General features: G+C 54.1%; 8 protein-coding genes across 8 annotated transcripts; 3 read left to right on the top strand and 5 right to left on the bottom strand.

Moving 5' to 3' along the window:
• Positions 1–3: 3 nt before the first annotated feature.
• PHYSODRAFT_391015 (hypothetical protein) lies at positions 4–720 on the bottom strand (the record flags this gene model as incomplete). The annotated part of the gene is made up of 2 exons (XM_009522581.1): positions 4–287; positions 384–720. Coding segments are annotated over 2 exons (621 nt in total), but the record flags the coding sequence as incomplete, so codon positions are not given.
• Positions 721–1,624: 904 nt separating this feature from the next.
• On the top strand, positions 1,625–4,021 carry PHYSODRAFT_326582 (hypothetical protein; the record flags this gene model as incomplete). Its single annotated transcript, XM_009522582.1, has 6 exons — positions 1,625–1,726; positions 1,873–2,589; positions 2,865–2,993; positions 3,060–3,400; positions 3,464–3,482; positions 3,551–4,021. The coding sequence occupies 6 exons, from the start codon at positions 1,625–1,627 to the stop codon at positions 4,019–4,021; spliced, it is 1,779 nt and encodes a 592-aa protein (XP_009520877.1).
• Positions 4,022–4,402: 381 nt separating this feature from the next.
• PHYSODRAFT_487342 (hypothetical protein) lies at positions 4,403–6,789 on the bottom strand (the record flags this gene model as incomplete). Its single annotated transcript, XM_009522583.1, has 4 exons — positions 4,403–4,577; positions 4,668–5,450; positions 5,522–6,098; positions 6,180–6,789. 4 exons carry the CDS (start codon positions 6,787–6,789, stop codon positions 4,403–4,405), a joined length of 2,145 nt encoding a protein of 714 aa, XP_009520878.1.
• Positions 6,790–7,114: 325 nt separating this feature from the next.
• Positions 7,115–8,171, top strand: PHYSODRAFT_555346 (hypothetical protein; the record flags this gene model as incomplete). Its single annotated transcript, XM_009522584.1, has 5 exons — positions 7,115–7,189; positions 7,282–7,382; positions 7,469–7,533; positions 7,619–7,713; positions 7,797–8,171. Coding segments are annotated over 5 exons (711 nt in total), but the record flags the coding sequence as incomplete, so codon positions are not given.
• Positions 8,172–9,103: 932 nt separating this feature from the next.
• On the bottom strand, positions 9,104–11,440 carry PHYSODRAFT_555347 (hypothetical protein; the record flags this gene model as incomplete). The annotated part of the gene is made up of 5 exons (XM_009522585.1): positions 11,096–11,440; positions 10,991–11,029; positions 10,057–10,909; positions 9,884–9,935; positions 9,104–9,715 (listed from the first exon to the last, which is right to left on the bottom strand). Exons 3-5 carry the CDS (start codon positions 10,206–10,208, stop codon positions 9,104–9,106), a joined length of 816 nt encoding a protein of 271 aa, XP_009520880.1. The 5' UTR covers positions 10,209–10,909; positions 10,991–11,029; positions 11,096–11,440.
• A 1,284-nt stretch (positions 11,441–12,724) lies between these two features.
• Positions 12,725–14,810, bottom strand: PHYSODRAFT_479874 (hypothetical protein; the record flags this gene model as incomplete). Its single annotated transcript, XM_009522586.1, has 5 exons — positions 12,725–12,877; positions 13,250–13,972; positions 14,049–14,409; positions 14,483–14,649; positions 14,733–14,810. The coding sequence occupies 5 exons, from the start codon at positions 14,808–14,810 to the stop codon at positions 12,725–12,727; spliced, it is 1,482 nt and encodes a 493-aa protein (XP_009520881.1).
• A 2,055-nt stretch (positions 14,811–16,865) lies between these two features.
• PHYSODRAFT_487850 (hypothetical protein) lies at positions 16,866–17,628 on the top strand (the record flags this gene model as incomplete). The annotated part of the gene is made up of 3 exons (XM_009522587.1): positions 16,866–16,988; positions 17,050–17,313; positions 17,458–17,628. Coding segments are annotated over 3 exons (558 nt in total), but the record flags the coding sequence as incomplete, so codon positions are not given.
• A 338-nt stretch (positions 17,629–17,966) lies between these two features.
• On the bottom strand, positions 17,967–24,728 carry PHYSODRAFT_311986 (hypothetical protein; the record flags this gene model as incomplete). The annotated part of the gene is made up of 7 exons (XM_009522588.1): positions 17,967–17,996; positions 18,067–18,834; positions 18,918–19,373; positions 19,450–19,746; positions 19,824–20,018; positions 20,086–24,168; positions 24,390–24,728. The coding sequence occupies 7 exons, from the start codon at positions 24,726–24,728 to the stop codon at positions 17,967–17,969; spliced, it is 6,168 nt and encodes a 2,055-aa protein (XP_009520883.1).
• Between the last annotated feature and the right edge of the window lie 1,328 nt (positions 24,729–26,056).

Here is a 26,056-nt window from a genome sequence, read left to right on the forward strand (position 1 = left end):
CTCCGCCTTGTCGTTCTTGGCAGCGAGCGTGAAGGCTTCGACGGTGCATCCTTTATGGCAGTTTTCGTGCAGCCATTTTGCAATCTCCAGGTTCCCATTGGCAGCAGCGTAGTCGATTGCAGACGCAGTACAGCCCTCTTTGCGGTTACTGTGCAGCCACTTGAGCACCTCCAAGTGGTTTTCTGAGGCTGCTTTATCCATGGCCTCCGTGCTGCAGCCTTCCTCTCTGTTCTCGTGTAGCCATTTTACTATCTCCATGTAGCCATTTCGAGCTGCCGTGTCCATCACTTCGAGCGTCCAAGTTGCATTTGGCAAGTTCGTGTGAAGCCATTTCAGCATCTCGAGGTGCCCATGGTAGGCGACATCGATTATACCCTCGTCACGAAAATCCTCTGACCAACCTTCGGTCCGATTTTCCTTTAGCCACTGAACAACATCCACATACCCACCCCAAGTGGCCATGTCCATCGCGGAAGTGGTGCAGCCTTCACGGCGGTTGACGTGGAGAAACTTCACTACGTCCAGGTAACCTTTAGCGCTAGCTTTATCCATTGCCCCAGTGGTGCATCCCTCCTCCCGGTTTTGGTGTAGCCATTCCACCACTGCAAAATGACCATTTCCAGCAGCTTCATCCATGGCTGCAGTCGTACAGCCTTCCGGGAGATTTTCATGAAGCCATTTGACTACCGATAGATGACCATTCCTTGCGGCGGAATCCATTACACTCGAATCGAACTCGTCTCTAGCGTGTTCACTCAACCATTTGACAACTTCCAGGTGTCCACGATCAGCAGCAGATGTGACTCCAGCCTTGGTGCAAGTTTCACCTCGCAAGTTCCACAACCAATCCAGCACCTCTAGATGACCATTGCTAGCTGCGGCATTCGCAGTATCACTGGTACATCCTTCAGTGGAGTTCGCGAACAACCACTGCACAACGTCCAAATAACCGTTCCGAGCGGCGGACGTCATCGCTCGCGTCGAGTATTTTACCTTATAATGGTCATGCAACCACTGTATGGTTTCGAGGTGTCCACCTTCGGCAGCCACTTCGATGGTATTCTCAAAATCTGCTGCCCAGGGGCCCTGCGCAACGGGAAGTCCCGCCATCCACTGAAGCACGTGCGTGAATCCATGACTCACGGCCTTCTCCACTGCATCGCACCAGGAGATTGAGTCTTCGCGGGCGAAAAAATACTGCAACGATTGGGCCGAGTCGCCTCGCTCGCAAGCCTTGACGAGAGCGCCCTGGTGGGAAAATGTGTCGATGAAGCTGTCAATACGAAATGCAAGTCGCGGCAGCGGCTTGGGAAAATACTTGTGGCAAACGACAGTGACTGCAGTAAGTACGGGTCGGGGCGAGGAATTCATCATTAGGCGGAAGCAAATCTGCAAGTGATGAAGGAATCCAAAAACGCATTATCTTGGATGTTAGTCTTAGTCTATCCATCGGTCAGTGATTTTTCGCAGAAAGGTTCACGCTTCTTTCTGACCGATCGAAAGCGACTACTTCCCAACGTCTTTTCGCAGAAAGGTTCACGCTTCTTTCTGACCGATCGAAAGCGACTACTTCCCAACGTCTTTCAGCTTTCATTCTTCATTCAGCGAGCGAGACACCAAAGCAATGAGCGACAGCGACTTTGAAAAGGGCAAGTGGCCGTTTGGTGGAAAAGGTAAGCCCGAAGACGTCCCAGTCCCTTCGGGCACCGCCAGACAGATCAGCAACGTACTGGCTCGCGCAGACGAACAAGCGGGGGAATACTCATTTGGAGGACAAGCTGATACTTTACCTGCGGCATCATCAATGAAATCGGGTCAATCCCGGTTCCCATTACTGCCGAACTTGCCCAAAAGCTGATCGAAATGTGCAAGAAGTCCCCCTTCGGACACAACCTCGAGACCAAGATGGACGAGGCCGTGCGTCAGAGTTGGCAGCTCGTGCCCTCGCAGGTGAGATTCGAGAACATGACGTGGCAGGGCGGGATGGAGAAACTGTGCCAACTCATCGCAGACCGACTGGGGTACAGGGATATCCCGCTTCAATGCGTGCTGTACAAGCTGCTGGTGTACGGCGAAGGTGGTCACTTCGTCAAGCACCAAGACACGGAGAAAGAAGACGGCATGATCGTCACGCTGGTCGTCCAGCTGCCCAGTTCCCACGAAGGTGGCGACTTGGTCGTGTATCGAGGGGGCGAGGTGAGGCACCGCCACGACTTCGGCAAGGCCGACGGAACGGCGGCGTTTCTTCCCCATTACGCCGTGCACTATGCGGATGCGGAGCATGCTCTCGAGAAGGTGACGAAGGGGTTCCGACTCGCGCTGGTGTACTCGATTTGCCTGCCTCCAACAATGCGCCACCTCGAGAAAGCTCACGACGCGCCGCTGAGTGAAGACTTGGCTGGTCACATCAGCAACATGGACGAAGAAGCCGATGAACCGTTTGCTCTGTTGCTGTCTCACGAGTATACGGCGAAGAACATTCAGGGCCTGGGGACTGGGGCTCTGAAGGGCATCGACAGCGCGAGATTCCACGCGCTTGAAGAGGCGAATGCGCTCGTGCCGGCAGCCAAGCAGCTTGAGTTCTTCATCGTGCGGTTGGCGCACAAAATTGAGTACGATCCGGGTCGTTGGTGTGATTGGCAGCCAGGTGAGCGCAAGGAGTCGATGCGTTGGTACTCCGTCAGCGGTGAGAGTCTCGGGAAGGCTCGAAAGTCTGCACTACTCAACTTCTTAAACCCTAGGCAAGAAACGCTGTCTCAACTGTGGATCCCTCATGGCGCCGAGAAGGAGGAAGGGTACATGGGCAATGAAGGACCGACCAAGAACACCAAGTACGCTAGATACGCGATGTTGCATGGCCCAAGGTGAAGCATGCCGAACATGCTGTGAAGGTCATGCCTTTCGACGTGGCTATGGAGGTTTTTCACGCTCAGATACCGGTGGACGCTGCCAAACTCCGTGCGTTTATGGAGGATATGATTGCGAGGGCCAAGGTAGAGGTTAAACACATCTATTGCCCTGATTCTCTCTCCGTCAAGTTTTGTCGACTTTTTTGCGAGTTGGCAGTGGAGGCTGGTGATCCAGAGATCGTGCGAGATTTCTTCAAAGGGATGCATTACCACAGGAACGAGAACGATACACCTTTCGCGTATTGTGCGGGGCTCAGAGAGCGGACAGACAATGGTACTCTCATCCCAGTCATCACGCAGATTGCCCGCAAGTTTGACTGGGCTATCATCGGCGAACCCTTGCTGGCTTGTATGCGTCAGCACGCGTACGCGCCAAAAGAGGATGACAGTGGGTACTCAACCATGGCGTTGGCACTGCTCGTTCTCGACGGACTGGATAGCGGGACTGCGGAAGATTCTCTGCTCAAACTTGCAATGGAAAAGGCGGAAGAGTTCACTACAGAAGAGCTGTGTGCATCTTAGGTGGTCGGTCTCATTTTGAAGTGGGTGATTAGCAAGAACTCCGACCCCATGGTCGAGAAACTGGCAGACAAGTTCAAACAACTCGACCCAAGCCTCTTTAGTCCCTCGCTTTTTTGGAGAAGTCGCTGGAGTGTTTCGGTGGGGTGGATACGGATGACGAGAAGGGTGGTTTGCTCGCTCTGCTTGTCTCCAAGCGGATTGAGTGGCTCAAGAACCAAATCGAGAAGCTGGACAAGCCATTCTCGTGGCAAATGCCAGACGCAAAGTTCCCGGATAATGCCAAGGTGGAAGAGTTTCTACAAGGGCTAGCCGAGACGATGACGATGGCGAAGGGAGTGCGTAAATTCAAGGGATTTCAAGACGCGAGCAACTACGCGGCGAAATGGACGCGTGGACCGCAAGTCGGCGCCTCGCTCAAGATGGAGGCGAGCTCCACTGATGCAAACGCGGTTGTGGCGATTACGAAGACGCGCAAGTGGTTTACGGAGTGTCAGCACAAGTTGAGGCAGTACAAGGTGGAGTTGACTCAGCTGCGGGAATACACTGGAGAAACGGACGACAGCGACAGTAAGAGGGCTCGCTTGGAGTGAAGATTCGGAGTTGAGGGCGATTTTTCTTTTGTGTTTGATTTTGCTTTCATTGGGATGCCTGTGGGCTGCAGAAGCGGATTGATACTGATTCAGGCGTCGGTGGGAGACGACATCTACCGTCACGTTCCTCCGTTCTTCAGCGCATACCGCAGCGTGAGTGCTCTTACCAAAGCCTGAAGTAGCTTAAGTTTGAACCGTACCAAAGCTTTAGTTTTAACAGAAAATCAACCCGTGAAGTTTTATTTTTTAACGTTTTGCCAGCAAAAAATTGAAAATGACATTTAGACCACCATAAATCGACCTCGAGTCGACGGATTGGTGTAAACGCAGAGTGCGTACTTGGGCAAATCCAACACAGTTTGGTCGTACTCAACAAATTTTTCAACTTGACCAAAGTGGCGCGTCGAAGAACTGCGCGAAGTGACGGTAGATATCGTCTCCCGAGCTCCAAGGCACCACCGACGCCTGGACCATATTGGAGTTGGCGTCAATTCGCTTTTGCAACCCGTAGGACTTCCCGTCCGCTTCATCGGCACGAGCAAAGACGATGTCGTTCCTACACACGCACGCACAACGTCACCAATGGATAACGTTAGTCCAGTGAACAACACTCAGCCGTCAAACCCCAAGTCGAGCAAGAACTTACTTCGTCAGGCGCGTAGCTGCGCAGAAATCACCGGATCCATCGCCGACGTACAGCACACTGGTGTACGGGTGTGCGCGGCGAAGAGAGTCGACGATTCGCCCTTTGCACATGTTCGTCGGGCACCAGGCACACCCGTGAGGCTCGACGTCGCCCGCATGATACGGTCCGACATGGAGTCGACTGCGGCCACCATCCATCGGCTTGAAAGCGGCGGGGTTTGTGATGACCTCGCTCACTTGTTGCGCCAGACCGTGGTGCTCCAGCATACTCTCGATGTAGACGGAGTTGGCGTCGCTGACGATCTTGACATCCGCGCTGTATTGATCGGCAGCGAGCCGAACTGCGTCAAGCATACGCGACTGGATAGGCACGTGGGCCACGGCGTCTCGGATCATGTCTGCGGTGACCTCTGGTTTGTCCTTCGCGAGGTCGCCGAGCATATCGTCCATGATCTTTGTCCACGAAGGCTGCTTAGTACGTCGTTCACGCAGCGTCTCAAGCAGCTCAGGATACAGCTTCTGGAAGATGAAGGTGTCCGAGTTCTCATTGATCAGCGACCAGTCATAATCAAAGACAACCAGGACGCTGCCAGAGACCCGCGGGACAGTGCTCGGGATGGCGTACGGTGGCTGGCAGAACTGTGCGAGCCGCCGGTAAATGTCGTAGCCTGTGCTCCAAGACACCACAGGCGCTTGCACGACGCCAGGGTTGGCGTTGATTCGCTTCTGCAGACCGTACGGCTCTCCGGTGAGCAGGTGAGAACGCGCCAGCACCACATCGTTCCTAACCAACACAACATAATTCATTAGCTACTAGGTCGTTAGAGGCAGTAGTTAGTTGATACAAGGACGCACTTTGACAGTCGTGAGGCCGGGCAGAAGTCTCCAGTGCCGTCTCCAACGTAGATCACTCGGGTGTACGCCTTGGCACTGCGGATCGAGTCCAAGATGCTGCCCTTGCACATGTTCGTAGGGCACCACGAGCACCCGTGCGGCTCCAGATGATCCGCGTGGTACGGGCGGATGCGAAGCCTGGTGCGTCCGTCGTCCGTGGCATCGTACTCGACAGGGTTGGCGAAGACCTCCTTCACGTGCTGACGCAGCTCTCGGTGCTCCAGCATACTCTCGATGTAGAAGGTGTTGCCGTCGCTGATGACTTTAACCTCAGCTCCAAACAGCTCCACCGCCATCCGAATCGCATCCAGCATCCGCGCTTGCACTGGGATCCGCGCCACCCTCTCGCGGATCAATTCGGGCGTCACGTCGGGTCGTTCTTCCGCCAGAACCTGGAGCATGTCGTCGAATACACTGGGCCATACCGGCTTCTTGGCGTGTCGTTGGTAGACCGTCTGGCACAGCTCCGGGTGGAACGACCCGAACACGAAGACGTCCGAGTCCTCGTTCACTAGAGAATCGTCAAAGTCGAAAACCACTAACAGCTTCCCAGGAGTCGGCGGAACCGCGATTGGTACTTCGAACTCCCCTCCACTCGTCAACGGCAGCTCGGGTGCACTTGACGCTCGATACTCGGGGTATTGCCGGTAGAAGAAATCTCGGAAGTAGGCGAGGATATCCTCCCCCGTCTTCCACTGCCGGGTATGAGCCTGAATCTCGTCCGGACTTCCAGTTAACAGCGGCAACAGCTTGTCCTCCTCTCCAGCTCGAGCAAACACCACGTCATTGGTGGATAGCTTCGTAGCCGCACAAAAATCATTGGCACCGGCCCCAATATACAGCACTCGGGAGTACCGATGCTGCTGTAGGACGCGCTCCAGCACCTTCCCCTTGCACAAGTTCTTGGGGCAGGTCGAGCATCCGTGTGGAGGCACGTGGGCCTCCTGGTAGGGTCTCACCCTCAGCAGCTTCCCACCGTCCTCCAAGTGCGTGGTGTTGGCCACCACCTCGTCCACTTGCTGGACCAGGTTTTGGGACTGCAGGAAGCTCTCGATGAAGAGGACGGGGGTGTCGCTCACGACTTTGATCGTTTCACCGAAGTCCACTGCTGCGAGACGGACAGCGTCCATCATTTGAGGACTGAACGGAAGACGTTCTGCTGCAGTGCGGATGTCTTTGTAGGACAACTGCGGACGCTTTTGAGCGAGCTGCTTGAAGAAGTTGTCCATCGCCTCGGCGCGGTCCCCACTCGACGAAACATTATCGGCCAAATCGGCGTCCAACTCATGCGCGATGTGGACGCTCGAGTCAGCGTCCACTAGCGCGTGGTCGAAGGCGAGGACGACCAAGACGTCCGCAGCAGCAGCGCCGACGTCCTTCATGCTCAAAAAGATATCTGATTCTGTGGCGTCAAATCTCCTGGGAAAGTACACATATGTAAAGTTAGAGCTCGTTTAACTTTACTTGAGTCCCCTACGTAAGTATCGCTCTATTCGCGCGTGTCACTAAAGCCCGACCAAAAGCGCAAAAGGTGGTGGAGGGAGTGCAACGGCCATGGTGGGGCTCTCGGCGTCGGAGCTGCAGGCCGAGACGCTGTTTCCTGGCGACACGGTCGAGTACTTCTCCATGGTGAGTATCTGTGTGCCAATGCGCGCGCCCCAACTCCCTCTGTGAGAGTCACAATCGCCCATTGACGCCCCTTTCCGCCTCCGCAACAACAGGCCTTCGTGGCTGGAGACCCGCGCGGCCACCGCGTGGCGAAAGTTCTGCGCATCGACCGCAAGGACGACGAGTTCCCGATCCGCGTGGACACGCAGGAGATGTACGCGGCCTGGAATTGGCGTCCGAGGCGCAGGAACCCGTGGCGTTTCAGCTGATAATTGGGGGTGATGTGGATGAACTTTATAGGCTGCCGCTGACCATCATGTTGAAGCGGAAGCGCGACCGGAACGACGTGGACATTTCCTCGGATGGTGTGTGATGCCGCTGGGTTGCTGCTGCTGTATTGTAGTGGGGAGAGTTGCAATGTGTACTGAGACGGGGTGGCGTGCTGTGCAGATGCAAAGTGGCGGAAGCTGCGGACGTTTAGGCTAGTGGATGGAGAGGTGGAGGCCGAGACGCGAGCAGATCGACTGAATGCGGGCTTGAAGAAGGTGGGCATATGGATGTTTTGAGCATATCTTGATGACGGATACGAGTTTAATGGTGGCGTTTTTGTTTATTCTGCTGGGTGCAGAGTCTGGAGGATGCGATGAAGACGACCAAGAAGATGCTGGCCAAGGAGAAGGCTGACAAGGCCAATGCCGGAAGCAAGAAAATCATGAGTAGCTTCTTCACGAGTTCAACTCCGGCTGACGAGACGAGGAGTAGGAAATATTCGATTGAGAAACAGGCGATGCCGGAACGTAAGAAGAAGAAGAAGAGAAAATCACTGACGCCGAGAGATAACGCGGACCACCACTCGAGCAGCCGGTCTCACGAAAAGGGCGAGCTGAAGAAGAAGCATGGTGGAGAGAAGGCGTCGCCTAACAGCCGTCATGATGGACGTCCTGAGCAGAAATTCAAGTACGACAAACCTGAGCCTACAAAGCATTCGTCACTCAAGAGGAAACGAAGTGGATCAACCCCCACGCAGCCAAAGCACCGAGACGCAGCACATAGGAAGAACCAGAAGACTATCAGCAAGTTTTTTGGTGGAGAGCCACGGAAGAAGAAGGGCTTCCTGGGGAAATTCATCGATCACGTCGAGGAGATACACGAGAAACAAAGCACCGCTCCAGACCTGAATGCGTACCTTGCACTGGAGAACGAAAAAAAGCAAGCCGTCAAGACGGTCGAGGACGAAATGAAAGCCGCAGGCGGGCGTGAATCTGATCGTCCAAACAGTGCAAGCAAAAATGACTGGAATGCACGCCGGACGCAGTTTCGTTCGAAGCAATCAAGCGTCGGCATTCGCTCGTGGTTAACACCGCTGGACAGGCAAAAAGGAGGCTTAGAGGACACCAGTAGCGGCACCCCAAAGGCGGAGGAAGATCGACGACCCAAGCAGCGAACGCTGAATCTTGCGCCAGAGACGAAGGTGACGGCATCGCCCAAGATGAACAGGAAATATGGATTAAGCTTCATGAACTCGGGCGACGCCTCCCATCGCGCCACGGACGTGAAATCTAGCAAGCACTTGGACCGACAAGGAATGAAACGAGACAACCAGCCTTTGAAGAAGCGAGGCTCCCTCGGCACTGTGAGCGCAAGGGTAAGTTCTCGAGCCAGTCGCTTGTTGATTGCTCTCTAACATTCTTTGTTTACCGTTCAACTATCGTAGGCACCGAAAAACTTGATGGGTCAGTGGAACCACAAGAAAATCGTTCGGTAAGCACGCAGATACACCAAAACGACACCCGCAAGTGCCTACCATAGACCAAAGCTGAGGCCGTCATCGTCTCCAGCTTTGAACGTAGAATCAAGACGAACAGATAGGCATGAATTTAAGTTTTTTGCGCCCTAGGGGGTCTGCACGGACCAAACTCAGTACAACTAGTATGTTCACGGTCGTTTAGCGAGACGGAATCCGCCGTCGTTGACCTTCCAGATGCCGACAGTGTAGCACAAACGAATGAGGATAATCTCACGCAGCATCGTGAGAGTCGCCGATATCACACTCAGCTTGGAACCAGGTACCTCCGTCCACTGCACCGCAACTTCCTTGATAGCCATGTTGCTGCTGGCAGCGAGGTACAGCAGCTCCACATCAAACGCCCATCGCTCGATATGCATCGGCGCAAACAAAACCCGAGCGGCCTTGCGGTCAAACAGCTTGAATCCGCACTGGGTGTCCCGCACGTTCTTGATGCACAGCGTCGACACAATCAAGTGGAAGCCGTACATCAGCAGGTTCCGCAGCGGATTGCGCTTGGCGATCGCCTGCTCCTCCAGGTGCGCACGACTGCCGCACACGACGACCCCATTGCTGCCTTGTGCCAGCGCTTCATCCATGGCCGCGGCCAACTTGTCGTAGTCCCTGACCTCCGTGGCATTGTCCGCGTCAGCGAACAGCACGCGCTTGCCCCTAGCACGCATGACGCCCTTGCGGATGGCTCCACCCTTGCCGTGGTTCTTCTGCAGCCTCAGCAGCCGGATGCGGTCGACCGAGTACCGCTTGACCTCGTTCATGACCACGTCCACCGTTGCGTCCACGCTGCAGTCGTCCACCACCAGAATCTCGTACGTGAAGGAAGGGTCCTTGCTCTTCTTCTCGTCCAGGAAGGCCACCGTGTCCTTGATCGTCACCAGAATGCGCTGCTCCTCATTGTACGCGGGGATCACCACGCTCAACGACACTTGGGCCTTCTCGTCGCCTAATGACCCGAATGGCCGACTAAAATATGTGAATACAGGCACACATAAATTTGTGTCGATGCAAATAAGTATGCAGTAAATTGCATGCATGTAGGGGGTGGGGTGCGTACAGCTTGTCGTTGTCGTTGGGGTCTTGGTACGTGCCTTCCTGCGGGGGGTCCAGTTCCGCTGCGAGCTTCTTGGCCTCAGCAATGGGTGCGCGGATCCAGGCGAGGAGCAGCACGGCGCCTGTTGCCAGCGCCACGGAGGCCACGATCAGCGCGGCATTGAGCGCTGCGGAGGTCAGGACCATGGCGGTGGAGGTGATCGGGGTCCAGATGCTCAATGCACGCACGGCCAGCTTGACCTTCGGCCACGTGTGCCAAGTTGCTGCAGAGTTTATGTTGCGACACAGATTGAACTTGGGTTTTGTATGGAGAGAATGCGATTTAGTCTCGGAGCAAAAATTGGGTATTTGGAGCTATACAAAAGTGGAGGCGACGTCATCGCGCGAGGTCACGGGCTTGGCCGCGGTGGAGTGAACCCACTTGTTGCGGTCGCCGTTGCAGATGAAGACCCACCAGTTCTTGAGCACCCCGCGGTCGAACGGAGAGCGTTTATCCGGAAGATTTTGCAGGTAGGTGATGGAGGATCGACGAGCGTGCTCCCACGAGGTCTGCAACCGGAACATCAGGCGAGCGAATGCATCAGTTTGGTCTCCAATTGCTCCAGTTGGGTGAGTACTTGTACTGCATTGCACGTACCTGGTTCGTAGAGATGAGGAAGGCCTGGTAGCAAAAGAGCGGCACGGCGATGAGCAGCACGCAGAGGAGCATGAACCACAGCACGATGAAGAGCGCATTGGTCTTAAACCAGTCGTTGATGTCGTCTCCCTCAGTGAACGCCAGCGACGTCACGTCCATCATCACCGCACCCTCCAGAATCTGCAGCAACAGATACAGCATGAACAACCGACGGTTGTTTTCGCCCACACACGTCCCGACGCAATCACAACTACACAGAGCAACAAACAAAAGTGAACATTCCAGCTCAACCCGTCGTCGAAGCTCCGAAAACTAGTCGATCACCACTTACTGGTGATCATACTGCCGCGTACACCTAGCGCAATCCTTGCTGCAGACACAACACACGACTCAGTCCAAGCAAAATAACATCCAGCAATATAGCCACAGCTCGCACCAGTGCTTCGTCCTCAGCGGTTGGAACACGTGACACTCGTTGCAGAAGTGCAGGTCGGCGCTGTCCCTCGCGTGCCCATTCTCCAGTCCGTCCGCCAGCAGTTCCGTGTCGTCGCCGTCTTCGGGTGCAACCGGCGGTGGGCTGCCAGCCTCTTTCGGCGAGGCGGTTTGCACGGGCGCGAGCATCGGCCTCTTGTCGAGTTGTCCGGGCGACGACAACTGCAGTACGATGTAGCAGCCGATGGTCACCACCGCAATGACCAAGTAGACCACGAACTGGGCCATCGGCAGCGCCTGCGGACTCAACGCGCCCTTGACGCCCAGCACCACGTAGCCGTACACGTGCACGCCCAACCACCACGCCCGGTCGTACCATTTGCGCAGCGTCGCGGCGCGTACAGGGTTCTCGGCGTTCCTATTCCGCCGTGCCATCGGCCCCGGTGTCAATCAATAGTTGTGTGAGCAATTGGTCTTTTGGTCTGTGACAAGTGAGAGCATACTGAAATCAAGTTTTATTTTGTAGCCATGTTGAGAATCCACCTACAGCACTGCACTGCGCTTCATGCTGCGCTAATATCGGTGTGCTCTGCTCTGCTCTACTTGACGACGGCGGGGTTACATCATCCCCATCATCTCCGTCACTTGCTCCACAACGGTGTCCACAGCGGGCTCCTCAGGTCTATAGCAGAACACAAGTCGCAGATTGTGAGACCAAGCAGTCAACAAAGTCTGACACTAACGTACCCTTTCGTGGTCAAGTCGGCGCCTTCAACTGCAGGCAGCACTGGAGGCATCGTAGGCGGAGGAGCGACATGCTCTGGCGCAGTAACGGTAGCTTGCTTCTCAATGGATGGAGCTTCAACGGGGGCAGGTGGCGGTAGAATGCTCGAAGCTTCAGCGACGGGAGGCGGAGCTGCTGACGCGGTGCCGAGAAGAGGCGGACCCCGTTATAGGTGATACCAAAGACGACATATAAGGGTTTGTATGGTACAGAATCTGTGAGAGCAAATAAACGGTGGGAATGAATATGAGAAAATGATGTAGGAGCATAGGTTGATGCAGGGATATACGGACGTTATATGGAAGTTTGTATGTGGATGAGAGGGTGTGGCGTTGTGATGGTATAGAGGGCCTCGCATTTTGAGTACGCCGAGTTTAACGGCGTTGTTGTTGCGGTCGCACAGCAAAATGCGGCGCTCACAATCCGCTGACCCCCTGTATCCGGTTCCTAATGCTCGTGTGGGCTGATTGCATACCGTACCCCTTGCTGCCGTTGCTCGAAAAAATAATTCGAGGGCAAAAGTTGCATGTCAAAGTGTACATGTCGGGAGTTGAAGTGGACGAGACCGCCATATCGGCGGGCTTAAACCAGACCAGCTGACGAGGTCTTATAATGTCCTCATTCCCCGTTATGCAAATCGCAATTTGACTCCGAAAGAGCGAAGTTGGGCATTGCACAAGTCGCACAGTGTAAAGTGGTGCCCAGCGGATCCCCTACACGCCCAGCTCAGCCTCAATCAAAAAGTCCAGGCAATTCGGTGGGAACATCACTACCATCGGTGGTTTATACATTGTCTATACTCGTCTAGACATAAATCTCTACGCGGGCTTCGCGTTGCGTTTCCTGCCATTAGAATTCGTTTTCTTTCAGAGACGCACCCCATCGATCGTTGTAGTTGTTGCCATGGTGGTGGTGATTATGGTTGTAGCTCTGGTGGTGGCCTGCTGGGTACGGCTTGGACCGGTGTTTCCAGCTCTCCATCGATCCTAACGACGAGTTGGGCTCCGACAGAAGGGCGATGCTGGACGTTGACGACAAAGGCGAGCGCGGAGAGCTCATATTAGAGTAGGCGGGCTCCACCATGATCGGCACCTCCCGCTCCCTGGACTTCGGTTTCCTGCGTGGAGACCTCGGCGACCGCTGTCTCGAACCAGCACGGTCTCTACTGCGAGAAGATCCTCTCCTCGGCGTCGACGCACTGGCAGCGTAATAACCATTAGGCGGGGACGCAGGTATCAGCGCCGGTCCTCTTCCAGAGCCACTCGACTGCAGCGTAGCCAGACGCGTTGTGCGGGTCCCTGAGCTGCCGGCAGTGTACGCGTCCTCCTGCAGCTTCTTCATCTGCTTGTTCGTCTTGTGCCACCACACCAATACGCACACACACGCGATCACGACGAAAATGCTGGCTACCACCACGTACATCCACCACTGCCAGAAGAAACAGCCACTGCCCCACGGCACATACGTCGCCCACGAACTCTTCTTCTTCATGGTACTGGAGAAACACGAACACCAATCATCCGAGTCATCGGACGAGTACACCTTCTTGGTGGAGTTGACCTCGTTCGGACAGTTATGAGCCACTGCCAGGCCAATCTTCCCATCCGCGCGGTCGTGGTACGAGTACAAGCCGTCCATGAACACGTCGCCAAGGACAGTTGACGTTCCTTCGGAGATACCAATCGCGCGACACGGGGTGCTGGCGTTCTTGCCGTTCATCTCCGGTCGCCAGTAGTACTCGGGCGGGATTTCAACCGTAAAGTGGTTGCTGGTTCCGCCGTCGCTGGTCTGCATCCCCAGCGTGAAGTAAATCGACGGAAGCTCCAGCAGCGCAGCGTTCGAAGACGTTGGGTCGCAATAGTCTTCGTCACAGCACGAGGTTGAGTCGTCGAAGTAAGTTTCGTCAAAGTCCGGTATGGCGGACAGAGTGGCCGACTTGATTTGGTCCATGAGCGCGTTATACACATCCGAAGGGAACGCCAGGTTGCTGGTTCCTGAGTCGATGATAGCCTGTGGGTCGTTATACTTATCGCAGGTAAGGCCGAGGCTCGAGCCATCGTAGCCAATATCTGTCACTGTGACAACATACCACGCTTCCTGTAAAATAAAATAAAAGCAGCATTCCCGTCAGCCAATCGTCTAAAGCTTTTTAGAACTCGCATGCTCAGCTCACCCGTGTGATGGGAGTGTAGAACATGTCGCCCGTGTAGTAGCTCTCGCCCTCGGTGCCCTCTGTGCCTCCAATTAGGAGCTGACCTGAATGTAACGTGAAATCAGTTCCACCGGTCTGCAGCATCGGCTGCATTGTGCCACACAGCAGCATGCCAAACGAATCCGCCGTCTTGCCAGTATCCACAAGCACGTTATACAGCGACTGAATCGATCCATCGGACGCAGCCAGGGCCTCATACGCCAGCCCTGTAATGCCATCGTACGTCGGGCGGTAGAACGTGTCCTGCTCCTCAATGACCAAAAAACTCTTGGTGATGTCTCCGATCTCGTCCGAATACCACTTATCCGTCATAAATTGACCCCTGCAGCAAGTATCAACCAGCGGTAAGAAACTTTACCCCTTCAGCACCAAAATTCCCAGCACAGCGCACTCACTGAATGTTCGCCCCTGCAAACGACAGCGTGACCGAGCCACTGCCGCTACTGGAGCAAGTCGAGGATGCATCACACGAGTACGTCACCTCCGCATCAGAGCCACAGCATCCAGTCCCCAGCACCGCATCATTCGACGATCCAGTGTCTGCAATCAGTCGGAAGGCATTCTAACAACACAAAAAATAAAACGCCACAACTCGCTCAGTTCTTGTCCGAATTCCACCGCAACCTCCACGCTATCACTGCGCACACTTCCGCCAGACGACCCCGAGCCTTCCACTGATCCGATATCAACCGTGAGCGTATATGCTGCATGCAACAACACCATTAACGTCCATGTCAGACGAATATTTCGGCCAGCACGGTCTCCTTTACGCCGGAATGGTCAACAGGGCCTCTCTCTCACCTGTGCCCGACGCGATGCCGTTCAGGTCGATGGAGTAGTGCGCACTGGCTGCGTCGGCCTCGTGACCGAACAGCAGCAACTTGCAGCCGAGCAGCAGCAGCAACCGCCGCTGCGTCACCAGCGCCGCCATGCCCGACAAGAACACGAGTGTCAACGACAACGGGTAGGGTGACGGTGTCAGCAGATATAGTCAGACCAATCTGTCACGCTATCAGCACACTGTACCACCCAGCGCATCCTCACCTCGTTGCAGTGACACTATATCTCACTCTCCACTTTAGTGACTTAATTTGAATTTTGGCGTCCTGGAGCACCAATCGCACTGCCGGAAGGTCGCCAGTAGGTCATGAAGCGCAGCGCGTCCGCGCCGATCCGCGCGCGCGCCCGCACGCGCTACGCGTCGGTGCTAGAGAGCGCGCTGGTGGGTCTGGGACGCGAAGACGCCGTGGTGAACTCCACGCGCAAGCCGCGCAAGAAGCGGCGCGTCGAGACGGGCCACAGCCCCACCCGCGGCCTGGAACACGCGCGTAGCGCCCCCGTGACGCGCTCCAAAGCCGCCGAAGAGGAGGAAGAAGACCCTTTCGCCAGTTTTAAACTGCTCAAGCCTCATAAGAAGACGAAAAAGCGACGAGAAGAGAGAGAAAATGCGTTCAATTCCTTCTCTCCGGCGGTCACGAGGAGCGCTGCGAAGCTCAAGATCAAGCACAAGAGGAGGCACGCGGGCGTGCTGGAGATGATGACGAGGACGCCCGTGACCAGGTCCATGATGAAGAAGAAGAAGTGGAAGAGCAGCAGTTTAGAGAAGGTTGAGGAGACGGGAGTGGAGATGGATGTGGATATGAAGATGGACGAGAATGAAGAAGAGGAAGAGGAGAAGGATGTGGTGGTGCAGAAGAAGCTCTCGTTCCTGTCGCCAATGCAGTCGCCGGTGCAGTCGCCAGTAAAGGAGAAGAAGAAGAAAAGGAAGGAGAAGAAGGTTGAGATGGAGAAAGGCAGGAAGGAAAACAAGAAGCCGATGAAGGAAGGCGCGCGTGTGAATAGGAAGGCGGCGGTGATGTACGAGTGGCGGGTGGAGTGGCCGCCTGTGCTGGAAGATGGAGAGGAAGGTGTAGAGAGGGCGCAGCTTGTGATGATCGGACAGGTGGACGGCGAGAATGCTCGGTTTGTGGTGGGAAAACGCGAAGGACCGACCAAGTTTACGTCGAAAGATGGGCAGTACGTCTCGCTTGCTGGAAAGTTTGATCGCGCCGCTGCTAGGAGTGGCGGTGTCCCTCGACCAGCGATGGAGCTCATCAAGGAGGGTATCCCGGCGTACTTCTATAAGCGCCTACTGCCTTTCGTGGAGAAGTCACAGACCTCTGCGAAGCCCAAAAAAGCGGGAACTAAAAGGAAAGCAGCGAAGAAGAAAGCGAGTGATGACGAAGAGGACAGGTACGAGGACTTTGCGTGCACTTTGTAGATTTTGAGAGAGCTGACGATAACGTTTGGAAACAGCCCGCCGTCTACGCCGATCGATGACGACGATGATTCGGCCAGTGAAGCCCCTTATGTCCCAAGTCCGATGCCAGAGGACACTGTATTCGAGACGCCGAAACCGAAGAAGGTACCGACTACAAGAAAGTGTCGTTAATTGTGATTTCGTTCTTCTAATGCTCGTTCGTGCAACAGGCTCGCGCCGCAGAGCTTGTCCAGGAGAAGATGAAGAGCGCGAAGAAGGATCAACCAGAACCTGAAGCAGAAGTGGACGTCTGGACGGCCGAACAAATGGAAGCTCTGATGGATGCGAAGCTCAAGATACCTACGACAGCCTCGAACTTTTGGGCGCAGGTACGGGATCTATGGTAGAATTGCTGTGGCGATTATGACAAACTAACGCGTTCACGGATCGCTTCATAGGTGGCGCAGTATGTGCCGGGCAAAACAGCCAAAGACTGCCAGACGAAGACTTTTGAGCAATTCCGGTCTCCGCCGACACATCGAAAGCCAGCGAGGAAGGCCGTCAAACGAGCAAATACTGAGACTAAATCAGCCATACCCTCCAAGATCGCTCGTGCTGGTTCAAACAAATTCAAAAAGCAAGTACGCGAGTTCGTGGAGGAGGTAAGTCATCTGGAGGTTGCATGGAGTTGAAGTGACAAAGCTGACCGAATTGTTGCAACAGTACGAGAAAAAGCACGTGGACGACCTATTTGACACAACCCCGTCCAAGGAAGGCTTGCCGGAGCTGCCGGACTTTGGTTCGATCAAGTCGCCGGGGCTCGCAACCCCCTCGCATAGCCTTGACGAAGACTCGGAAGTGGACGATGAGGCTCCAGGGCTCCTCAAGAAGCTAAGCTCGCGAAGGCGCGACGACATTGACTCGTATGTGCTGGGCATCAATCGCCAACACGTTGCCGCTGGTGGAGTCAAAATGGCTGCTGGCAAGGTGCGGCGAGTGACAGCAATGGTTACTCCTGTGAAGGGTGTGACGGCGAAGGCAATGTCTGCCAAGGTACGACACGGAGTAGCGCTGTTTGAATCGCCTGAGGGTGATTGTAAGCTGACATCCGTCTTTATTTGACTTCCGTAGAAGAAGGCGGTAATGCTTGTCGAAGCAGTTGGGTCACACTCTATCAAGGGAATTGTGAGCCCAGGAGGAACTACTCATGTTTGTATCGAAAAGGACGGCAGCTCATCGGAGGGTGAGGACGAAGATGACTACCGCAGCAGTGAAGAAGAGGAAGACTTTGATTTGCCGTGACCAAGTTCCGAAGAGTACATCTATTTATTGGTCCAGGAATCCTAAGAGGTTGCTCGGCTTCCTTATTAAGGCTGCAAGGCTCCATTGTATCACAGCCAATCCGAGTGTGGATACCAAAAGTGATGAATAAATACGAGCTCGTGTAGTTGCGTTGTCGAGCGAGTTTTGCTACTTGGTCTTGGTTGCAAGCGGAATTGTGGTCAACTCTTGGACGAGCATTTGCACACGTCGCAGGTTTTCAACAATTTCCTCCGCCCCTGGCATCTGCTCTGATCCTGTCATTTGATTCCAATACAAACGCGTTAGATCGAGCACGCCGATGATTGATATCCCCAGTGCTAACGTACCAGACTGTTGGGAAGCCAGCACTTGTTGCAAGGTATGCAAAGCGGTTGGTCTCGATAGCAGCAGCGCACGCGCTTTCTGGTTGTCGTAGACGAGCGACCAAAGCGTCGCTGAGAGATATTGCAGAGCGACTGAATCACCTTGCGCTGTGCTGACCCTTGCTGACGTCGCGACAACCTCGTCAAGCAGTTCCTCCCACATGCCAAAGTTGTTCTTGGTCGCTTGAGAGAGGGCAAGGTTCCTCATTAGCAGGCATCCGCTTCGTCGAACAAGCGCGTCGGTCGAATGCATCGTGTCTTCGAATACAAGTGAGAGCACAGTGGCCCAGCTTGTGTAAAGCACCCGAGCACCCTCTTCGTTGCACGCAATGCTGCTAAGCACGCTGAGCATGTGAGCGAGGTTCTCGTATTCAAAGCGATTCACCTTGTTCGTTTGTCTGGTCTGCTTGAGGCGATCTTGAAGCGAATCCACCATCTTGGATACCGAGCCGGTCTTCACGGACGCCAGCACGCACTCGGTGTTGAGCATAACGGCCTTCAGCACTTGACAGGCAGCGTTGCTCAACGCCACATCTTCTGCAGATAACTGGATGACGCTGTTTGCTACTTGGCGATGGGGCGGTGCCACTTCGCCTCGTGAGCTTGCCAAACCGAACAGCAGAGGCAATAACGCAGTGCCCCCACCACAGGTTTTACCTGATCCAGAAGACAGTGAAACAAGCATAGAGGCTCTGGCACTGTCGTTTTCGTAGACATAGTTCGTAAAGAGGTGGAGCGCACGTAACAGCAGCTGCGACCCGCGGACGTGGGCCGCCTTCATCACATTCCAATTCGATAGTATCACACTAAGAAGGCCTTCAGTCTGAACATTCAAGAAGATTGCAATGTTAGAGCCAATATCACAGAATCGCCGCATTATACTGAAGTAGTGAAGTTACCACGTACCTTGGCGAGCCGCTGGTTTTCCTCGTGTCCCCCAACGATTGCGCTGATGACCTCCATGTGAGTCTGGATGCGTCCACATAGATCAAGTACGTAAGCGTCCTGTGTGTTCGAATTGTTGCCTTTCGCTCGCTTTCCGCCAAATCCACCGGCAATGCGAATGGCTGAAAAAGACTCCTTGATGGATGTCAGAGCGAACGGTAGACCTCGCTTCATCAGAACGAATTGCTGGAGACTGGGGCATGTCTCGAGCAGTACTTGGAGTGCGCATGCGACCCGCCGAATGGATGCCATAGGAAACACACGGCCCTGCAATTCGGACTGGGCGGCAGTGGTGGTGTCTGCACTCAATGGCCTGAACTCGGCGACCTCTTGGTAAAGGTCCAACACGGCAGAGCACAGTGCGTTGATAACCGTTCCATCTGAAGAATTCAACGATCCAGGAATCAACAGCGAGATCTAGGCACAACCATAAGCGTAAAAACATCGGTTAGTACCCAGGTAGTCAAACAATCACCACGTATGAAGCACTTACCGCGGGGACAACACGGGAGAACGATACCCGGAAGTCGATTGGGTGGTGAGGCTCAAGCAGTTTTTCCACCACAACGACAAAATTCGCCCCGAATTCTGATGTCCTTGGAGCTCCGAACTGCTTTGTATCGCATTCGCTATGCTGTTCAAAGGCTTTCACCAAGAGAATGCTGAGCGTTCCACCACACAGGCCCAGCACTTCGTATTGCTTTCGCTTTGTAGCTTTTGGCAGCGTGTCGTCGAAAGAAGCGTGAAGATCGCCGACAAGCTCCATCAATTGATACTGTAGAGTCGTATGCTACATCATAATAAAAGCACACTCGGTTAGACTTCCAGCTTCCCGCTGACCAAACGAAGTACAAGCAGCGCACGTACCATGAGGAAGAACTTCACTTGATCATAACCGGCAACACGACACACAGCCTGGAAGAGATTCAGCAATTCGATCATCAAATCCAAAATTGCAGGAAGAAGCGAACAGCTCCACGCGTCTTCATCACAGCGAGGCAGGAGCATGCAACTCGAGCTGTATCGATTGCAGCTATCCTTCCATTCTCGTAGTGATAGCGCCTAAGCATGCACAACAAGCATTAGCGGTGGTAACTTTTAGCAAAAAACCCTTGCAGCGCGCGCGTACCTGTACCAATACTGGGTAGATATCGTACTCTTCTCCAGCAACCTCCAGTTCCTTCTGTATATCACCGAGCTGAGCCACCAAGCTTTCCTTTTGTATATAAAGTACTCGAACAAGCCGCGCAAAAGCACTTGCAGTGCGAGCAAATAGCTTGGGGCTCTTCAAAGCATTCGACAGTGAGCGCAGCGCCCTTCCAGCAAACTTGGTCCCACGGAAAATCTCCACCATCGCAGTCCGTTGATCCGGGGGGTACTCATCAAATCGATGCAATTCGTTGGTCAAAACACGGCAGGCTGCTGCCCGTACAGCATCGGACTCCGTATCATCTGTGGACGTCTCAAAAGCCATCTCCAGTAATCGAGACGATGGAGGATCCAAGGACGCAGAATGCTCGATCACTAAAAACCCAAGCTCTCGAATGGGCGATACGTGGTCGAAAAGAAAGCGAGACGCCCAGCTTCCGTCCAGAAGAATGCTGCTATCCGTGTGCTGCAGAGGGCTATCACTGGTCAACAGGGACTCGCGCGGAAGCGTCCGCAGAATGGCTACCATACACTGAGCTCCGATGGCAAAAACGTCCCGATCCATGAAGGAGCCTGGAACGCGGTGACGGCACACAATCGAGAGCAACGGCGACAGCATTTCCGCCAGGCGCTTGCAGATTTTCTCCCGAGAAGACGGTGACAGGCGGGTATCTGCATTTTCGTCCATGGGTCTAGCAAACCGTAGCAGCACCTCGAGCATTATGGCGTGAAGGACTGGTTCCGTTGCGTAGATTGCCGAGTACTTGGTGCAAATAATCGCGATGATGTCGGTATCAGCGGCCAGAGACAAAAACAAATCCCCCACCTTGGATTCGCTCACGTTGAGCAGCAACCGCGCAACTTGCAGGGAGAACGCCTTGCTTTGCGACCTTTTCAGCAGTGGGAGGATATTGCGCTTGACAACGACAAGCGCCCGCAACTGCTGTCCTCTCGTCATGGAGCAGAACAAGACACTAAGCGTGTTTACGAGCGAACCGATGATCACCTCGTCTCGTTCACTTTTGGGAGGCACAGCAAAGTACCTTTCAAAATCTGCCTCCCACTCGCCAACGAAGCGCTCCCGAGCCAAACGCCAAGCTTCGCAAATCGTCAACAAGTGATAGAGCGCGTTTAAGCACTTCCCGTGCGATGGTGCGTCGCGAACCTTTTCAGCGATGAGGGTATACTCTGCATCGAGTAATGAAGAAAACGGGGTGGTGCTTGTTACGTCAGAGCGGCATGGGGTCTGGTTGATGATTGTCTTCACATCTTGAAGCCACGACGCATCAGCTCGCTTCGTCAACAGCGCGCAGCTCGCCTGAAGTTGTTGTTTCAGCGAACAAGTGGCAATGAAGCAACGGGCCCAACGATCGGAGTACAACCCAAATGTTGGCTTGATCATTTCAGGAAGTTTTGCTTCGCCAGTGAACTCAGCCTCCTTGTCGATTCCAAGCTGCACCGGTGCTCCTTCAGGCAGGAAGTTTTCTGCAGCACACGTCAACAGGAGAATGATGTAGTACATCTGCGTCCGGATCGCTGTGGACGGGTGGAAAATTAACGGCAGCAAAAACGGCATCATGTTGCTATCGCGCTGCATGGCTGACCGCAGTAGGCGGCTGCGGAGTAGTAATGTCCTCAACAAGAGGAGAGCTTGCTGAACCATGGTAGAGTTCACTCGACTAGCTTCGGACTGGAGAACTGTACGAACCATGTCAGCAAATTCGGACAATTTATCCAGTTCCTCGAACAGAGCGAACAACTCCACCGGTGCATTTTCAATGAGCATCACAAGCTCTTTGAACGCGGCCTCTCTCATACTCTCGAAGCCAGAAGACGTTCCGGAAATCACTTTGCGCAAATGAGTCAACTTGCTCAACTGAGACGAGAGCTCGTTTTCGCTAGGTTGGTAGTCGTAGGTGCGGGTGACGAGCAACGGTGACTCCAGAAGCGTCGTCTCGAGTGTTAATCGCTTATCATCCCGGACGAAGCTGCAGCCAAACGGGTCTTCACGAATTTCTTTTTCATTGGTAATCCAGTCAAGTACTGATGGATTCATATGAGTCACCAGCCGAATAATTCCCGAAGCTGCCGCTTTCCGAATATACGAAGATTCATGGAGCAGGCAGCGGCTGATTAGAATATGCCTCGCGCTGTCAGGGGCACTTGCCTCCAACCTATTGAGGACTTCAGCTAGTTGTGGCTGAGTCGAGCGTTGCTGTGGCGAGGATCCTTCGGACGGTTCAATGTAAGCGAAGTGCTGGAGCAACGGAATCACGGGCTTCAGCTGCACCAAATTATCGCTCGATGCGACTGAGAGCTGGTTCAATGCGAAGCGTAAAATCTCCCAGAATGCTGCGCTATTCAACTGGTTGTCATCGTTTTGTCTGGCAAGGACAAGAAGTAACAGCGTGAGAAATTTCGGTTCACACATGACCTCGTTGACAAATTGGCGTCGACGCTCAGCCGGGACGCCGTTAATCTCGTTGCTGATCCCGTTCAAAAGATCCACGAGGCCTCGGAAGAAGTGGGCGACCACCAGTGTCTCCTTCTCACCCAGCCCACTCAGCTGGTCGCACAGAATGAAGCGAATAGTCTCAATATCACTTTCAGATAGAGTTTTTTGCTTGTTACCTCCAGACAATGTTGGCCAGATCGCCTGAAGAGTGGCATCTGCTATTGCCTCAGCATCTGCACTGTCAAAGACGCTTCTGATTTGAACAGCCTTCTGTGCAACTTCCAGATTCACAACGGGTGGCTTCTCCCAGGGTCCGAAATCCGTAAGCTGCTCACGATGAGCCTTGGCAAATTCCACGAACTCCATAATCATCTTTGCGTCTTGTTGCGACGAGTGTTTCAGATTGACGAATGCAGGGATCGTCGCGTCAATCTTGGACAGATTCTGGACGAGCGATTTATCTTTCCACTCTTCGGCAGCGACCTCAGGGAGAAGTGGGTTAGCTGCCCATAATTTTACAGCGTCCCACAGTACTCGAGGGATAAGAATGACTTCACTGTTAGCCGTATCCGCTTTGCTCGGTGTCGTATCCGCACGATATCGAGATGAGGGATACAAGCACAGCAGCTGAAGCACCAGCTCCACAAGTTTCCACGTCATTGAGTGCGTTAACTCCAGATCAGGGTCAACGATGTAGGGTCCAGCTTGCTCCGATAATACTGGACGGCAGATTCCACCGAGGACATCAAAAATTCGCTCAAGCCGCATCTTATCTAGCGCATGAATGCTTGTCTCTGCAGCTGAGGTGCCACCTCTCTCCGGTAACTCAGGCAACACCGTGACAAGAAGGTTCAGCAAGTGCAATCGCGGGTGTCCTGCCGAGCGCAGCAAAGGCAAAACACTCATGAATATCTTGTACATAGCTCCACTCAAGGAGTACTGTTCCAGTTGATCGACATCAGGTCTACGCTCAGCCGTTCTGTTCACGCCGTCCTCAACTTCCACTCTTGCACGCGGATACAATACCCGTCGTGTATCATACGAATCAAGCAGCTCGACATGTACACTTGGTGCGTGTACCACATGTGTCGGGTCAAGACACGTTCTCTGCGTGAGCTTCAGTGCGCACAAGAGCGACTCGATCGCTTTCACGCTCGCCATTATCACAGCGCCAGATAAATTCCCCCGCTTGCTCGAAAACGTCGAGTTCAGCATCTCGTCAAAGTAATTCACACCCATCGACACCTCCATCGCTCGCTCCACCAACTCATCAGCATTACCATCGCTCCGCTCACTCATCGTCCCCGGACTTCCGGGTAAAATCGGCTGCTGCACGAGATACAGCAGATACTGCAGCACTGCCGGGCGCTGCAAAAACACTTCCGCTGGGAAGTTCCTCAATAAATCGTTCCTAAACGTCGCACAAGCCGCCACCAGGTCCTGCGTCGCCGTCCGCAGCTGAAGCTTCACCTCGAACTCGAACAAAAACTGCTCGTCCACCGACGCCAGCGTCACCTGAGCGAACCTCCAGCCTCGAGCTTCCAACTCGTCAACCTTGGGGCCTCTCCGTCTATCAGCCAGCACTCTACTAGCCCTGAACTTCTCATCCTTCATTGCAACCTCCTGCTCTTCGTGATATTCTTCTTCTCCTTCTCTTAAATTGCTGACCTGTTCTCTGCTCTCCTCCTCGACCGCCAACTTTGTGACGTAAATCTGCCCCAATAACTGCCACAACCACCACAGCAACCACACCTACGTTTTAGTCGTCGCCTTCTCCTCCCTACCATGTTTTTTATACTTCTAAAAGTTCATTTGAGCTAACTTTTAACCTTTTCGTACGTCGCGCGCAGCTCCGCGTTGCTGTTGGCGGCGCGCTGGAGCGTCTGCGCCGCCCCGCAGCGCTGCAGACTGGCCAGCAGCAGCTCCGATTGGCTCTGCACCAGCAGCTGCAGCACGTGCAGCGCCTGAAGCTCCAGCGGCGGCTCGAGACTCGCCAGCAGCGCTGGCACCAGCGAGTTATGCAGCGGCTCCAGCTCCTGCCAGCGCACCAGCCGCTCCCGCAACTTGAACAGCAGACTCTGCAGCGCCCTCGAGCGGATCTTGGCCAGCGGGTGCCGCAGCTTGAGCACCAGCGCGTCCAGGCGCCCGGCCGCGCCGTCCTCCGCCATTATTGCGCGGCAAAACTCAAATAGTAGCCAAAATTTTCTAATGAATAAGCGAATGGCACTGGTTGCTGCACCCGACTGGGGCCTCAATGACACCCGACTGGCCCGACTCATCCCGACTGAAAATAAAGCTGGATTCAGGATAACGTTATGCATGAGCTAGTGTATAGCTGGACAGCACAAGACGTGTAAATAACCTTAACCCCCCCCCCGCACTCATACGTTGTATGTGACTACATGTTATGAAAAAGTACATCTCACCGAATTATGCATGGTGTGCACAGGTGTAGGTGAAAATATTTGCAGAAAACGATCAAAAATTACAAAGCCAGCCCCAGCGGGAGGCGCTGATTGATTGCTGAGATTTGCGACCAGACTGCAAATTAGTGGCGGCAAAATGCCCCCCTCCGTTCAGTCGAGAAAAAGAAACGGATAGCAAACGTCGACGTCGCGAGGCTCGCAGCGAAAAGGCAAGCGTTCCAAGTGCGTCTGGAAAGATAACAACAGGTGCGTGACGACAGGGGGGGTGGAGCTTGCCGTAAGCGCCGCGTATGTCTGGCAGGTGACTGAGAAAAGTTGTAGGTGAAGCCGAGCTGATAGAGCGACAGACTCGAGGCATCGCAGCGCTAGTGCCCGTCGCCCGGTCAGCATGATTTTCCTGCTCTTACCTCTCCGCTGGACATGAGCCACTCGGTGGTCACACATACGAGACGCAAGAAGGCTAACAGCTCGCTGAAAGCTTGGGTGTCCGGGCTGAACATTGGTAGGTGCATTACTCTGCCACATGTACGAAATACAACATGTTATGGTGTGTGTTGTGGTGTACATATACGCAGATACGATTTCTGGCGGGGTTATCAACTATGAGTCCGTGGGTGAAAAGGTGAGCCGTCGGCGCGACGTGAGACCTACAGGGGGGACATGTACGACTGAAGATAATAGTGTAGCCGTGTGATGCCGGTGTGTATGCTCTAGAGCACCACACAAATACTGTTGGTAACTAACTGGTGGCGTTTTTTTTTGCAGAGCCTCTGTGCATGCAACATCAACTTCCACGCCACTTCCAGCATTTGTCTTCCGCCGCGGGGTGCATGAGGAAGACTACTGCTACATCTCCGGCGCTGCCAGGCTTACTCAAGTGGTGACAGATACACGACGTATTTGGAGGCGCTGAGCGTTGAGTGGTGGCGTGGAACATTGGTACGTGCATTCTGTGCCGCATGAATGATATCATCATGTTATGTAGTGACTTATGGTGTACATATAGCTAGCTTCGTCAGCGCCGGACCGGATACTGCTACCTGTATGCGAAAGGGCGTAAGAAGGCTGGA

This window comes from Phytophthora sojae, assembly GCF_000149755.1.
Source record: "Phytophthora sojae unplaced genomic scaffold PHYSOscaffold_2, whole genome shotgun sequence".
Taxonomy (NCBI): domain Eukaryota; phylum Oomycota; class Peronosporomycetes; order Peronosporales; family Peronosporaceae; genus Phytophthora; species Phytophthora sojae.